The following is a 13,750-nucleotide window of genomic DNA, read 5'->3' on the forward strand; positions in this document are numbered from 1 at the left end:
CGGTTGTGGTACTGGTGCAACACTTGCTGGTATTTGGCCGAGCGGAGGAGGGCAACATCGCACACTTCATCTAGCTGGTCCATGGCATCTTCTAGGGACGCCTCGGCTCCCTGTTAGATGTATGCCCTAACCCTTGGCGCTCCATATTTGAGGTCGGTTGGGAGGATAGCCTTAGAACCATAGACCATGAAGAACGGTGTGTAGCCAGTGGTCCGGCTAGGGGTCGTCCTTAGCTCCAGTGCACCGTGGGAAGTTTCGCAACCCATCATCCGCCAAATTTGTTCAACCGGTTAAAGATCCTAGGCTTGAGGCCTTGTAGGATCATGTCGTTCGCACGCTCGACCTACCTATTCATGCAGGGGTGCACCATGGTGGCCTAATCGATGCGGATGTGGTATTCATCGTAGAATTGGAGGAACTTCTTTCTGGTGAACTATGTGTCGTTGTCCGTGATAATGGAGTTCGAGACCCTAAAGCGATGGATGATGTCGAGGAAGAACAACACGGCTTGCTCGGACTTGATCACGGAGATCGATGGAGCCTCTACCCACTTCGTGAACTTGTCTATGGTGACAAGCAAGTGCATATAGTCCTCGAGCACCCTCTTGAGAGGTCTAACTAGATCGAGCCCCCAGACCATGAATGGCCACGTGATAAGGATCGTCTGGAGTGCTTGGGCCGATAGGTGGGTCTGCTGGGCATAGTACTGACACACTTTGCAGGTGCGCACAATATGTTCAGCGTCGGCTACCACGGTCGGCCAGTAGAAACCTTGTTGAAATGTGTTTCCAACCAAGGTTCTAGACACGGCATGGTGACCGTAGACCCCACCATGGATATCTCTCAGCAACTGCTTCACTTGCTTGATGGGGATGCAGCGCTGCATGATCTTGGTGTGGCTCCGCCTGTAGAGTTCATCATCAACAATGGCAAAGGACTTGGCATGACGCGTGAGCCACCAAGCCCCTGTCTTGTTCGTCGGCAACGCCTCATGGAGGAGGTAGTCAAGGTAAGGTGTCCTCTAGTTGGCCAGAGGGTCGGGCTCTATCGCTAGATCTTCGTAAAGCTCCATGACCTTAGGGTCAGATGGAGCTGATGGCTGGTTAGCCCCGAGCCTAGGGCTGGCGGCCCATCACCGGCCTATTCTGGCTCCTTGTAGCGGACCGAGGGCTTGTGCTGATCGCTGGTGAAGACACCCGTTGGCACCGGCTCTTGGCCAGATGCAGCTTTCGCTAGCGTGTCGGCCACCTTATTGAGACGCCTTGGGATGTGGTTGAGCTCGAGACCATCGAACTTATCCTCCAATTGGCGGACTTCTCAGCAATATGCAGCCATCTTGGCATTATGGTAGCTTGACTCCTTCATGACTTGGTCGATGACCAGCTAGGAGTCGCTCTAGACATCAAGGCGTCGGATACCCAACTCGATGGCGATGCGTAGGCCATTGATGAGCAGCTCATACTCGGCCACATTGTTGGAGGAGGGGAAATGGATGAGAACCATGTACCTCATGCGTACCCCGAGGGGCGAAACAAAGACTAGCCCCACGCTGGCGCCTTTCTTCATCAGCGATCCATCGAAGTACATCGTCTAGTACTCCTGGTCGATGACTATCGGTGGCAATTGGACCTCGGTCCACCATGCAACGAAATCAGCCAGCACTTGGGACTTGATAGCCGTCTGGGGGGCATACGAAATGCCTTGACCCATCAGCTCGAGTGCCCACTTTGCGATTCTTCTTGTGGCATCCTAGTTTTGGACAACCTCGCCGAGGGGGAAGGATATCACGACCATCACCGTATGCGACTTGAAGTAGTGATGTAGCTTCCTCTTGGCGATAAGGATGGCGTACAGGAGCTTCTGGATTTGGGGGTAGTGGTTCTTGGAATTGGACAAGACCTTGCTAACAAAGTACATGGGATGCTACACTTTGAGGCCATGCCCTTCTTCTTCTCACTCCACCACCAGGGCAGCGCTGACCACTTATGTGGTGGCCACAATGTAGAGCAGAAGCGGTTCTCCATCGGTCGGAGGGACTAGGATCAGGGCCTTCATCAGTAGCTGCTTGATCGCGCCAAGTGCCTCCTAGGCCTCAGGCATCCATTTGAAACGGTCGGCCTTCTTTAGAAACCGATAGAGGGGGAGACCTTGTTCGCCGAGGTGCGAGATGAAGTGGCTGAGCACGACGAGGCACCTTACAACTCATTGTACCCCCTTTATGTTCTGAATTGGGTCGATCCTTGTGATGGTCGAGATCTTCTCCGGGTTGGCCTCGATGCCACGCTCCGAGATGAGGAAACCTAGCAGCATACCCCTCGAGACCCCAAAAACGCACTTCTCGGGGTTGAGCTTAATGTTGTTTGCTCAGAGTTTTGTGAAGGTCTGCTCAAGGTCGGCTATGACCTGGTCAGCCTGTTTGGACTTGACCATGATGTCATCCACGTAGGCCTCAACGGTTCATCCGATGAGGTCCCCGAAACACTTGAGCATACAATGCTGGTACGTAGCCCCCATGTTTTCAGACCAAACGGCATTGTGATGTAGTAGAACGATCCGAATGGGGTGATGAAAGATGTCGTGAGCTGGTCAGACTCTTTCATCATGATTTGATGGTACCCGGAGTACGCATCAAGGAAGCAAAGGGTTTCGCACCTTGAGGTTGAAGTCGACTACTTGGTCTATGCATGGCAAAGGAAATGGCTCCTTTGGACATGCCTTATTGAGACCCGTGTAGTCAACACACATTCTCCATTTCTCACTCTTCTTTCATACAAGAACAGGATTGGCTAACCATTCGGGGTGAAATACTTCCTTGATGAACCTGACCATCAAAAGTTTCACAATTTCCTCACCGATGGCCCTACGCTTTCCCTCGTTGAAGTGAAGTAGGCGCTACTTCACTGGCTTGGATCCTAGCCTGATCTTCAAGGCATGCTCGGTGACTTCTCTTAGAATGACTGGCATGTCCAAGGGTTTCCAAGCAAAGATATCTCTATTGGCGTGGAGGATGTCAATGAGCGCGCTTTCCTATTCGGAGGAAAGCGTGGTGCCAATGCGCACCGCTTTGCCTTTGAAGCTGCTAGGGCCTATGAGGACCTCCTTGGCACCCTCCACATGCTCGAAAGACCTGGCTGACTGCTTGGGGTCGGGCGCTTCTTCAATGATCTCCTCTTGATGGCCGCAAGCTCCCTGGAGGCGATGATTGCCACGGCGTGTTCGCAGCACTCGACCTCACACTCATAGGCGCGCTAGAAGGAGGTGCCGATGGTGATGACCCCACATGGTCCTGACATCTTTAGCTTTAGGAAGGTGTAGTTGGGGACGGCCATGAACTTCGCGTAGCATGGATGTCCTAGGATGGCATGGTAGGTTCCATGGAACCCGACCACCTCGAAGGTTAGGGTCTCCATCCTATAATTGGATGGATCCCTAAAGGTGATAGGCAGATTGATCTGCCCAAGTGGCATGGCCTGCTTTCCAGGCACGATGTCATGGAAAGGCGCTCCGGTCGGTCGAATGTGTGATCGGTCGATGCCCATGGCGTTGAGCATTTTGGCGTACATGATGTTGAGGCCGCTGCCTCCATCCATTAGTACCTTGGTGAGTCGCTTTGTGTCGATGATTAGGTTGACCACGAGCGGATATCTCCTCGGTTGTGGGGGCGTTCTCCGGGTGGTCGATCTGATCAAAGGTTATGGCAGACTCCGATCGTTGGAGGAAGGCAGGCACGACCGGCTTGACCGTATAGACCTCGCGGCACGCAAGCTTCTGGCAGTGCTTGGAGTCATAGGCTGCTGACCCTCCGAATATGATGAGGCAACCATCTAGTGTCGAAAAGCCACCGTCATTCCCCTCGACGTCGTCTATGGCTAGCTTAGGGTCCTCCCTGTGCTCCCCCTTGTTGGAGCCTCTAGACAAAAACCACTTCATGAGGTCGTTGTCCTTGTAGAGATGCTTGACGGGGAAGGAATGGTTTGGCATGGCCCTTTGAGCAGCTTCTTGAAGTGGTTCGGGATACCTTCTATGGGCTTCTGACCCCCTTATGGTCGGCGATGGCCACGAGCGAGCCCTCGCATCGTTGCTTGCTCTTCTTCTTGCTAGGGCGGTTGGACGCACCTTCGCCAGCATCCTCATCCTGCTTCGCCTTGCCCTTGAGGTGGTCGAAGATCGCCCCGACCGCCTCCTCGCCCGAGGCATGGCTAGTGGTGATGTCGAGGAGCTCCTTGGTGGTTCGCGAACCCTTATGTCCCAGCTTGTGAACCAGAGACTCGTAGGTGGTCCTAGACAGAAAGGCCCCTATGATGTCGGTGTCAGCGACATTGGGCAGCTCGTTGCACTGCCGGGAGAAGCGCCAGATGTATCCACGAAGGGTTTCTCCGACCTTCTATCGGTAGTTTTTGAGATCCTATGGGTTTCCAGGATGCTTGTACGTACCCTAGAAGTTTCCCACGAAGATCTCTTTCAGGTCCGCCCAACGTTGGATTATGTTGGGCAGAAGGTGTTCCAACCATGTTTGCACTGAATCGACTGGGAACAATGGAAGGTTGCGGATAATGAAATTGTCATTATCCGCTCCATCGGCTTGGCAAGTGAGCCAATAATCCTTGAGCCACAGTCCGAGGTTCGTTTCCCCGGAGTATTTCGGGATGTTGGTTGGTGGTTGGTACTGTGGCAGAAAGGCAACGTTGAGGATGTGTCGGCCAAAGGCCTAAGGTCTCGGCAGGCCGAGACTCGGGCTTTGGTCCTCGCCGCTATCGTAGCGTCCACCATGATGAGGGTGGTAGCCACGGCTAGATCCCTCCCTCAGATCACCGTGGGAACGCCTGTGGGCGTCCAGGGTGTCACACGCGTCACGGTTGCGGCTAAGACGCTCATGTACCGGGACCACGGTGCACAGCCTGCCGCCTTGTGACGCCTGGTGGACTAACGCGTCCTTGTCGAGCGGCTCCGAAGGCGTGCGCTGGCTGGCATCGAGCTCGTGTCGCCGAGGCAGCAAGCTCTCGGCCTATTGTGCTGCCGCATGATCGAGTAGCGTGCGAATCTCATGATGGGTCTGACGGTCTTCGAGCGTTGTGGGCCCTAGAAGCCCCTGGAGCAAGACCGCCACAGCGGCGATGTTCAGGCTCGCCTGGGCGAAGTGTGGGAGTGCTTCATCGTCTTTGATGATCCTCCGATTCACATCACGGTCCATGGCGCGTGCACGCCCACCGTCTTCATGGCGCCCAATCTCTCGATCGAGCTCCGCACGTTCCTGCTCGAGCTGGAGTAGCGCTTTCTCGAGCTCTTGGTGTCGGGCCTTCAGCTGCTCCACCCACAGGCGAGGTGGGGCCCCTACATCCCCCCGACCTCGTTGTCAAGGTCATTCATTAGGGTAGCCTCTTCCTCGTGGATGCTCTCCCCCGGCAAGCTGTGCTATGACGTTGGCGAACGAGAAGGTGAGGTGGCGAAGTCCTCTCGGGATGGTCGGGGTCCTAGTAAGGCGTCGAGCTGACGCTCTAACCTCCCGTAATCGAAGCCGAGGAACTGGTCGCTCTCGGAGGCACGGGCCTCCGATGCGTGCAGCTGTAGCTCCTCCAGCGCCTTGGTGATCACGCCGAGGCCGACGGAGTGGAGAGGTTGGACAGCGGCGGGAGCCTGCGCCAACTCTTCTTTCGTCATGACGATGAAGTCCAGGTCCCCGAAGCGCACGTGCACGCTTGGGACCTAGCTGATGTTGCGACTAGCCATCTGAGGTCTGGTGTGGATGTCGAGACGCGCAAAAGGCCTCTACCTGGCACGCCAACTGTCGGTGTTTCAAGTTGCCACCGATAAGTAAATTTCTAATATTGCGCGTCTGGCTCGGATGGTGTGCTTAGAGGACACGAGGTTTATACTAGTTCGGGTAGAATGTCCCTATGTCCAGTTTGTTGCTGCTGCTCATGTTACAAGCACTGAAAGTTCGTAGTAGGGGTTACAAACGGGCGATAGGGGGACCGGTCCCAAGTCTCTGGTGAAAGGAGTGAACGGGTGCTAAGAGAGCTCGGTTGCTACTCGGCCGTGTGTTTGGGGTTCGATGGGTTCGTGATGGTTCGATCGGATCTAGCCTGAATCGATATGATGTGTTGCGATGCCCCTTATGGAGCGCCCTGCTTTTCCTTTTATAGGTCAAGGGAAAGCATGGGTTACAGCGGAGGAAAAAGAAGAACGAGAGAGAGCCGAAGGCCTTCAAGATCGCCGGGTCCTTCTTCTCCTTCATGTGGGTCCCGCCGGCCCTGTAGATGTGGTCTTCGTCGGGCGAGGCAGAGCCCGTGGCCTCAGGGTCGGGCGAGGTGGAGTCCTCCCCCAGAGGCCGGGCGAGGCGAAGCGTAGACCCAAGGGTCGGGCGAGGCGGAGTGCAGACCCAAGGGTCGGGCGAGGGGGAGCCTGCGGCCTCGGGGTCGGGCGAGGCGGAGTCCTCCCCCAAAGGCCGGGCGAGGCGAAGCGCAGACCCAAGGGTCGGGCGAGGCGGAGCCTGCGGCCTCGGGGTCGGGCGAGGCGGAGTCCTCCCCCAGAGGCCGGACGAGGTGAAGCGCAGACCCAAGGGTCGGGGCGAGGCGGTGCCCTCTCCCAGAGGCCGGAAGAAGCGGAGCTTGCGCGCCAGGGGATCGGTTGGAGCTGTAGTCGCGCTCTTGACTGCTCGGATGAGGCAATGTTGATGGTCATTAGCTCCTCCTCTTCGGGTACCCTAGTATTGGTCCCCGACACCGCTCTTCTCTGGCGTACGCTGCTAGAGAGTCGCCTTCATTCCTACAGCTAGTCCAATAGTCGGTTCCACTAGAAGATGGGGGCAGCGCAGAAGCCATGAGGTTTGCACCTTCCCAGCGACGACAAGATCGGTTGGGCCGGCACCGCCGCTGCTGATTAACTTGGTGTGATAGGTTCTACCGATCAAAATACCATTATACCCTTTGGATAAATATAGAAATCAGTTCCTAGCCCGCTAAATTTAAGTTGTGGCCCACAACTTAAGTTCCTCTCATTAGGTTCCTTTACATTTTTAACCATTAGATCTAGTTGAACAAAAGGCTCTTGTTATTCCTAAGCACCGTAAAATTTCTCTATTAGTAATAGAGAAGAGGAGTAAGTTTAAACATGAATAGAAGTTTCAAAAATAAGGAAAAAACATAAAGTCAAAGAGCAGGAAGCCAAGTTGGAATGATGTCAGCTGAAGGTTGAGTAGTTAGGGTCATGGCGTCTTAGTAAGAATGTGATGATCATGCATACTTCACAGAAGATCTTTGCAACATCAGCAACACAAATTTACAAACACAGCAGACGCCACCGAGGTCCAAGCACACATTACAGAGTAGACGAGAAAACACAAACTCAGAGTTTTCCAGACTGCCGGATTATCACACAGCCTCACAAGTCACAGGGTAATTGTACAGATTGGGTTTCTCAAAGTTCATAGGCCGGGAACCATGATTCAGATGGATCAACCATGTCCAAGAGGAGGTATGCCATCCCAGCCTTCCCTTCAAACACTGAAAACGGCCGATCACCACCATGCATGGTCCCCTCGGCTATCAACTGATCAGCTTTCTCCAGAAGAAAGCAGGCAAAAGCCTTTGCCCGGTAGAGGTACTCAACATTACCGGTTAGTCTGTAGAGTGAGAGAAACACATAGGCATTCCCGCTTACACCGTGACATATTCCGACTCTCTTCAGAAGCCCTCGGTTCCAAACTACCTCAGCAGCCTCTGCAGCTGCTTGCTTGAAATAATCATCATGGAAGACCTGAAATACAGATATTGTTACTCATGGTGACCAGTTGACCACATCCAAACTCTAAAGATTAATAGACCAACTGGTTATTCGCAGCTTCACTCATTAGTTAAACATCTTACCAGATCTCAAGAACGTCTACTGAATAAACATGTAGATGCAAATAGGATATTCAATAGAGCAAGTGTAAACAGATGCAGAAATCACCTCATATGCTTTAGCAAGCGTAAGAGCAACACCTGGGGCACCATGACACCAATGCACCAAGCGATCTGATTCATTGCCTTCACTTGAGGGATAGTTGCCACTGGGAAACTTGTTCTTGATCATATACCGCAGGGTGTTCTTTACATCATCCTGCTCATCTGGTTTCAGTTCAGTGTGCATGAGCACATGCATGATTCCAGCAAGACCATGGGCAGCACCCCAGTATTTCTTCCCATGCCATTCGTACATCAGCAGGCTACTCACCTTGCTTGCAAGATTTCTTCCCTCATTGATGGATGTCCTTCGCCACAGAATTCTACAGTTGACGTGGTTTGATACAATAAGATTTCCAGTGCCTTTCACATGAGTATAATTTAAAAGGAAATGTGTGTGAGAATTTATATAACAGAACTATAGCATTAACATACAATGTGCTCGAGAGGGATCGTCTTCTCGCTGAGATGCTTATTCAAGAACAAACAAGCCCACACATAACCTGCCCTTCCATACAGCAGTTCATTTGGAACTTTCTCAGTGACTGTTATCTACAACATCACAAAGGACAGCTGAGTCTACAAGATTAGCAGGTACCTGTTTTTCTACACTCACGTGGCAACAGTGCATTGCACATACAAAGTTAACAAATTGACTCCTAAACCCAGGACAATGCTTATCAGAAGCCTCACCTCATCAAAGGAGCTCAGATATTGAGTGACCCTCAGCTGATCATCACAATGCTTGGCAATCACCACTCCAAGAGCGCAGACACCGGCCCTCCCGCATATGAATGTCAAGAACCTGCGCCTTACACACCCAGGCCACACACCTCCATACAATTATGAACAAGTAACAGGAAGATCCAACCAAAGCAACCAGCACCAAGCATGAACAAGAAAAGCGGGGGGCTTGGTCGGTCATCTTATTCTTACAGCAGGCCCCGCGACGCTTCATCGCACGCGCGGACGATGTCAGCGGCGAGGGCGAGGTCCCCGAGGTCTCCGGTGACCTGGAAGGACTTGAACAGCAGCAGCGCTGTCCCGAGAGAGCCCGTGTAGAGCGTGTAGTCTGTCACCTTCCGCCCGGCTTTCACCCACGTCTCCTCCACCACCTGCAGGGACGGTAAGCCGAGAGCAATCAGTCGAGCACCTGGCGGGCGGGCGGGCGGGCGGGCGGGCGACAGATGAAACGAGAGAGAGCGAGTAGCTGGGCGCACCTTGTCCTTGAGGCGGCGCGCGGCGCGGACGAAGCGGTCGGAGAGCCTGCTGTACGGAAGCGAGAGCAGGCCCCGAAGCCCCCGCGGGGCGGTGCCCCTCGCCGTCGCCGTCGGAGGCCTCAGCCTCGGCGACGAAGTCGGGAAAGTCGTTGGGGAAGAAGCGGTCAGCCATGGGCTCACCGCGCAGGCCCCGACGCCGTTTCGAGGCGTGGCTGGAGGAGGAGGAGGGTTCGCGACCGGTGAGGCCTCCTGTCGCCTTCGTCTTCGTCTTATCGCCAGTCCCACCGCCGTTTCCCATGACTGCCGCGTGCACGGGTTATTATAAAATGTTTTGCGAGTTCGCTGGTTGCACGTCTGTCGCGCGCTCTGAGCAACGCGTGGAACGCGCCGCTGATTTCATGTTCCCAAAGAACGGCCACTGCTATCCTGCTAAACAACGCAGTTCGCCGCAGGACTAGCCACGAGCTCCCGCCACTCAGATTCCAAGCTTAACATCAACAATGTTTCGAGGTGATCCTGTTTCGGTTTAGGCTAAACAAGAGAGATTGTATAAGCTTCTTCAGTTTTGCCGCGTATTGGGTACCACCATAAAAAAAAGAAGAGAAAAGCCTAGGATAGTCACACACAAAGAAAAGATCTTTTCAACATCAATAAGACATCTATTTGAACAAGGGCAATGGCAGTATACACCGAACACGTCCATCTCTGAATCATCAGGTTTATGTTCATCAGCCTAACATGTTAATGTACAATACGGAGCCTAAGACATTGCCTCAGTAACAGCTAGAAAAGAATTAAGTGTAAATTAATCCTCTATGGAAAATCGAAACCCTCGACGTGTGCCAAAATGTCCACGAATTTGAACCGGTGCATGACCTGCAAAGAGTCGACAAAATTTCAGTGAATTTGAAATGTATCTTCGAAGCTGACCGCAGGCATTTCAACATATGTCGGGGATATTGTTGGTACAAGGTAGAGGCCCGGCACTACTTTTGCAATTGCCAAACTAAAAACAGAGTATAAGGACCATTTTGGTTTCTGAGCAAAAATTAGTACCTCAGGTCTGTGTCTTCTTGTATCTAACCTTTGTACTCATGAACACGCACCCACTTTGTCGATGACCATTTGTTGCCTTTTATCACTGGGCATCCACCTAAAGGAAATTTGAAGAAAAATAGAAGCATCAGTGTACTGTGGCATAACACCTGCCTGTTGGAAAACATGGCATGGCATCAAAGATCAAGTAATGTCACCATGCAGGCTTGTGGGATCCAGGGATCCATCAGGCTTCATGCTCCAGAACAGAAGTGCATCTCCCATCTTTGGTTTAACAGATAGACCGCCCTTTGCACATTCAGACAGCTCATTATAAAATGGTGAAGAGCTGCTGTTTGTTGTCGACGAAGGGAACACAGTCTCGCCACCATCTTCAACATCCGAACTAGTAAATAGCAATTGCCATACAAAATGTCAACTGGGCAATTGGGTCACCAACGGCACATATCATAGAATACCAACAGTGTAATACATACAGATACATAAGAAGAGTTGCTATACGCTGGCCTCCATTCTTGGTGTTGTAATCATCATGGAAGTAATCAAAGTGAGGATCGTACTTCTGCCCAACTTCATAGTGGAGAACTTGAAGACCCTCACCATGCTCTGCGAAAGTACAGGGAAACAATAAAGAGAGGTGCTGATGCCATTTGAAGTAAAACCGCAGTACAAAATAATCAGGTACAGAGGCACCAATGTTCAAAGACTTGATTGTTATTCACATTTAGGGGTGCCCATCAGATTACGCTGTAATGGTCTATTATTTTTCTATTTGCTGAAATAGACACTTGACACTTACTGCTTGAGGCCCCTTTTTGTACCTCGTCATATTGTTGGGTATATGTACCTCTACATACTTTTTTTTTTAAATGTCAAACCATCCACATCAGCGAAACTGCACAAGCTGTACTATTCTAAAAAACTAAATTTGGGGAAGTACTTGTTAGTGCAACAATCAGTACATACATTTTTTCCCTCACATCATGCAGATTTTAGTGAGACCTTACATAGTGACATGTACAGCATTGAAACCTCCAAGGTCATACTGAAGTACATTGGCATGATATCCTACAAACTGTCACAAAATCAAGGATCTATTAAATCTAATGAAGCGCAAAGTTTAGTGCATTTCCAGAAATTGTGATTGTGGTAACATCTTTAGTACAGTACAGTTTGGTAATTCAGTCCCACAAATCCACAATGCAGGCTATTCTATCTGTATGATGAATGCAGGACCTAAAGTGCGGTTTAAAGTTAGGCACCATTTGAATATTAGAGCAGTAGTAAGGACTTTCAGTCATTCCATGAAGCAGATAATTAAGTGTACAAGCTAGCTGTGTGCCTGTGTCAAACAGCACCATCCGAACATTAAACCTAGTCTAAATGTCTGTTGAGCATACTGACTTGTTTCCTTCACAAAATAGTAGGCAAGCACTTTGACATTAAACCCATCAAGAATACTACGTACCTACAGGTATGAAGGTGTAATCTGCTATCCTTTTCTCAATTGTCCGAATAATTTTGTCCTGCCCTCTTCTAAGAAACATTCCTGAACTTGTCCGCACCCTTCATATATGTCCATGAAGCAAAATGAGCATCACAGATGATGTAACATCCCTGAATTTGGAATTTCGGTAAATGTTCAAACCTGCTATCCTTGCTCCCTCCAGTTGTTGAATCAACTACTGTTGACTTCTTCATTTGAGGCTTTGCCAGTGAAATCAAATGGTCACATTCTTCCTTGGACTGAGAATAACATAAAATTCAGTCATAACCTGATTGCTTGGTGAAGCAAACTAAAATGGATTTGAAATAGTTGGCAGTAACAACACAGTTGATTATGAAAAATTGATCATGACACTGATACTGATATTACTTCATTTAATATTATGCAATCTCTACAACAGCAAGCATGACTTAACAATCATTCGAATGATTTGGGCCTTTGGCAAGTGAGAATAAGTCTCAATAACTATAATGTTTCAGGTGAATTGATAAATGATAATCATAACACAAAGCAAATACCCAGCCTGGTTGAAAACCTGAGTTTGAACTCCAGATCCACCACCGCGGCAATTGAAAATATGCATGGCACTGACAGTAAATGGGGATTAGTACCCCTGGCTCAGTTTCAACTCTTGGGATCTTGGTGAAGCTCCATGACAGCCATATCTCATATCTCATATGTAGACTAGCCAATTCAAGTACACTGACAGTAGTGCTGCCGCCCAGATCTGGAAGAGTTAACAAAGCCACACAATTCGGCATCTCATTCGCAGCATAACCCAATGCCACTATTTTTGTACAGCCACTTCGGGCAAAGGCTTTCTCAAAGCGTCCGTAAATGTTACTGAAAAAGGAGCAAGGAATCTGGCAAAGGGCTAAGCCATTTCGATCGCTCTCCATAATCAGGGTATCAACAGGTCTGGTGCTTCGCCAACTGCTCATCCAAGATTTCAACATAACTGAAACAACAGAAAACTCGAGATCTCCTGGCCAAAAGTATGAAGCAAATCGCATCTAGAACATGTGGTCCTTGTCCTTCCCACCAAACAGAAACGAATGAGGCAAGGGACTCACCAGGAAGTTGTGGTACACGAACGCGCGGGGCTCCCACGACAGCACCTCCGTCCACGGCTCCCCCTTCTCCCCACGCATCTCTAGCCCCCTGCAGCACGCAAGCACGAGCAACCACGCGTAAGCACCTCAGAGCAGTAAGCATCTCAGGGGAAAACCGCGCGAGCAAGCGCGCGGTAGAGAGATCGTGGAGAGGGGGGAAAAACGCACGAGTCGAAGGTGGATCTGCGGAAGTGCGAGCGCGGGCGCGGGCGCGCGAGCCCCGCGCCGCGGCCCCCGGCGCCCTCGGATGCCCCGGGCAGCGATAGCGCGCCGAGCGCCAGGAGCAGGAGCAGCGCCGCGCACGCCAGCAGCAGCGCCGCCACGACCGCCATCGACGGCCTCCCGCCGCGCTTCCCGCCCCCGCCGCTTCCGCCCAGCAGCGGCCTCCCGCCTCGCCCCGCCACCCGGCCCGCCATGCCCCCGCCGCCTACGTTCCAGCGCACGCGCGGCGGCTCCGCTCCCTCGGTCTTGTATTCTGCCGGTTCGAGCTCGCTCTCTCCCTCCCTCTCTGACCAGAGTCGCGGGTTTTTTTTTATGGAGAATTCCTGTGTGCCATTAAAAAAAATTATAATAGTCTATATGTCCCTGAAAAAATTTAGCGATCTTTAGTGTCATTGTTCCAATTTTTTTTTTGTCCTTCATGCCACTGTCGTCAGTTTGAGCTCTAACGCCGTCAAACTGCAGGTGTGAAAAGTCAAAAATACCCTTAAGTCTAAATATATCATTAATTTTTTTGAGTATTTTAACGACTTCAAATGAAAAAACTCAAAACTAGAAAGTTGTAGATCTCGTCGAGATCTATAATTTTCATATAAAAATTATCTTCATTTAATTCCACAAAAAATATGATTCAATATGATTAATATATCTTAAAAAAATCATATCTTTTTTTACGGAATTAAATGAAGATAA

At 50.9% G+C, this 13,750-nt stretch overlaps 1 protein-coding gene and 1 pseudogene across 4 annotated transcripts; both read right to left on the reverse strand.

Annotated features, from left to right (window-relative positions):
• Positions 1-7,252: 7,252 nt before the first annotated feature.
• On the reverse strand, positions 7,253-9,727 carry LOC136524854 (lanC-like protein GCL2; annotated as a pseudogene).
• Positions 9,728-9,860: 133 nt separating this feature from the next.
• On the reverse strand, positions 9,861-13,314 carry LOC136524858 (probable prolyl 4-hydroxylase 3). 4 transcript variants are annotated; one of them, XM_066518114.1, is made up of 8 exons: positions 12,800-12,887; positions 12,245-12,711; positions 11,868-11,965; positions 11,688-11,785; positions 10,696-10,825; positions 10,417-10,604; positions 10,220-10,316; positions 9,861-10,039 (listed from the first exon to the last, which is right to left on the reverse strand). In XM_066518114.1, exons 2-7 carry the CDS (start codon positions 12,680-12,682, stop codon positions 10,243-10,245), a joined length of 1,026 nt encoding a protein of 341 aa, XP_066374211.1. In that variant the 5' UTR covers positions 12,683-12,711; positions 12,800-12,887; the 3' UTR covers positions 9,861-10,039; positions 10,220-10,242. The 4 variants fall into 4 exon arrangements, with proteins under 4 accessions (XP_066374211.1, XP_066374204.1, XP_066374218.1 ...); XM_066518107.1 differs by adding an exon at positions 13,007-13,054 and having other exon boundaries at positions 9,869-10,039; positions 12,245-12,887; XM_066518121.1 differs by having other exon boundaries at positions 9,869-10,039; positions 12,245-12,659; positions 12,800-12,857.
• Between the last annotated feature and the right edge of the window lie 436 nt (positions 13,315-13,750).

Source organism: Miscanthus floridulus, chromosome 2, assembly GCF_019320115.1.
Source record: "Miscanthus floridulus cultivar M001 chromosome 2, ASM1932011v1, whole genome shotgun sequence".
NCBI classification, from domain to species: domain Eukaryota; kingdom Viridiplantae; phylum Streptophyta; class Magnoliopsida; order Poales; family Poaceae; genus Miscanthus; species Miscanthus floridulus.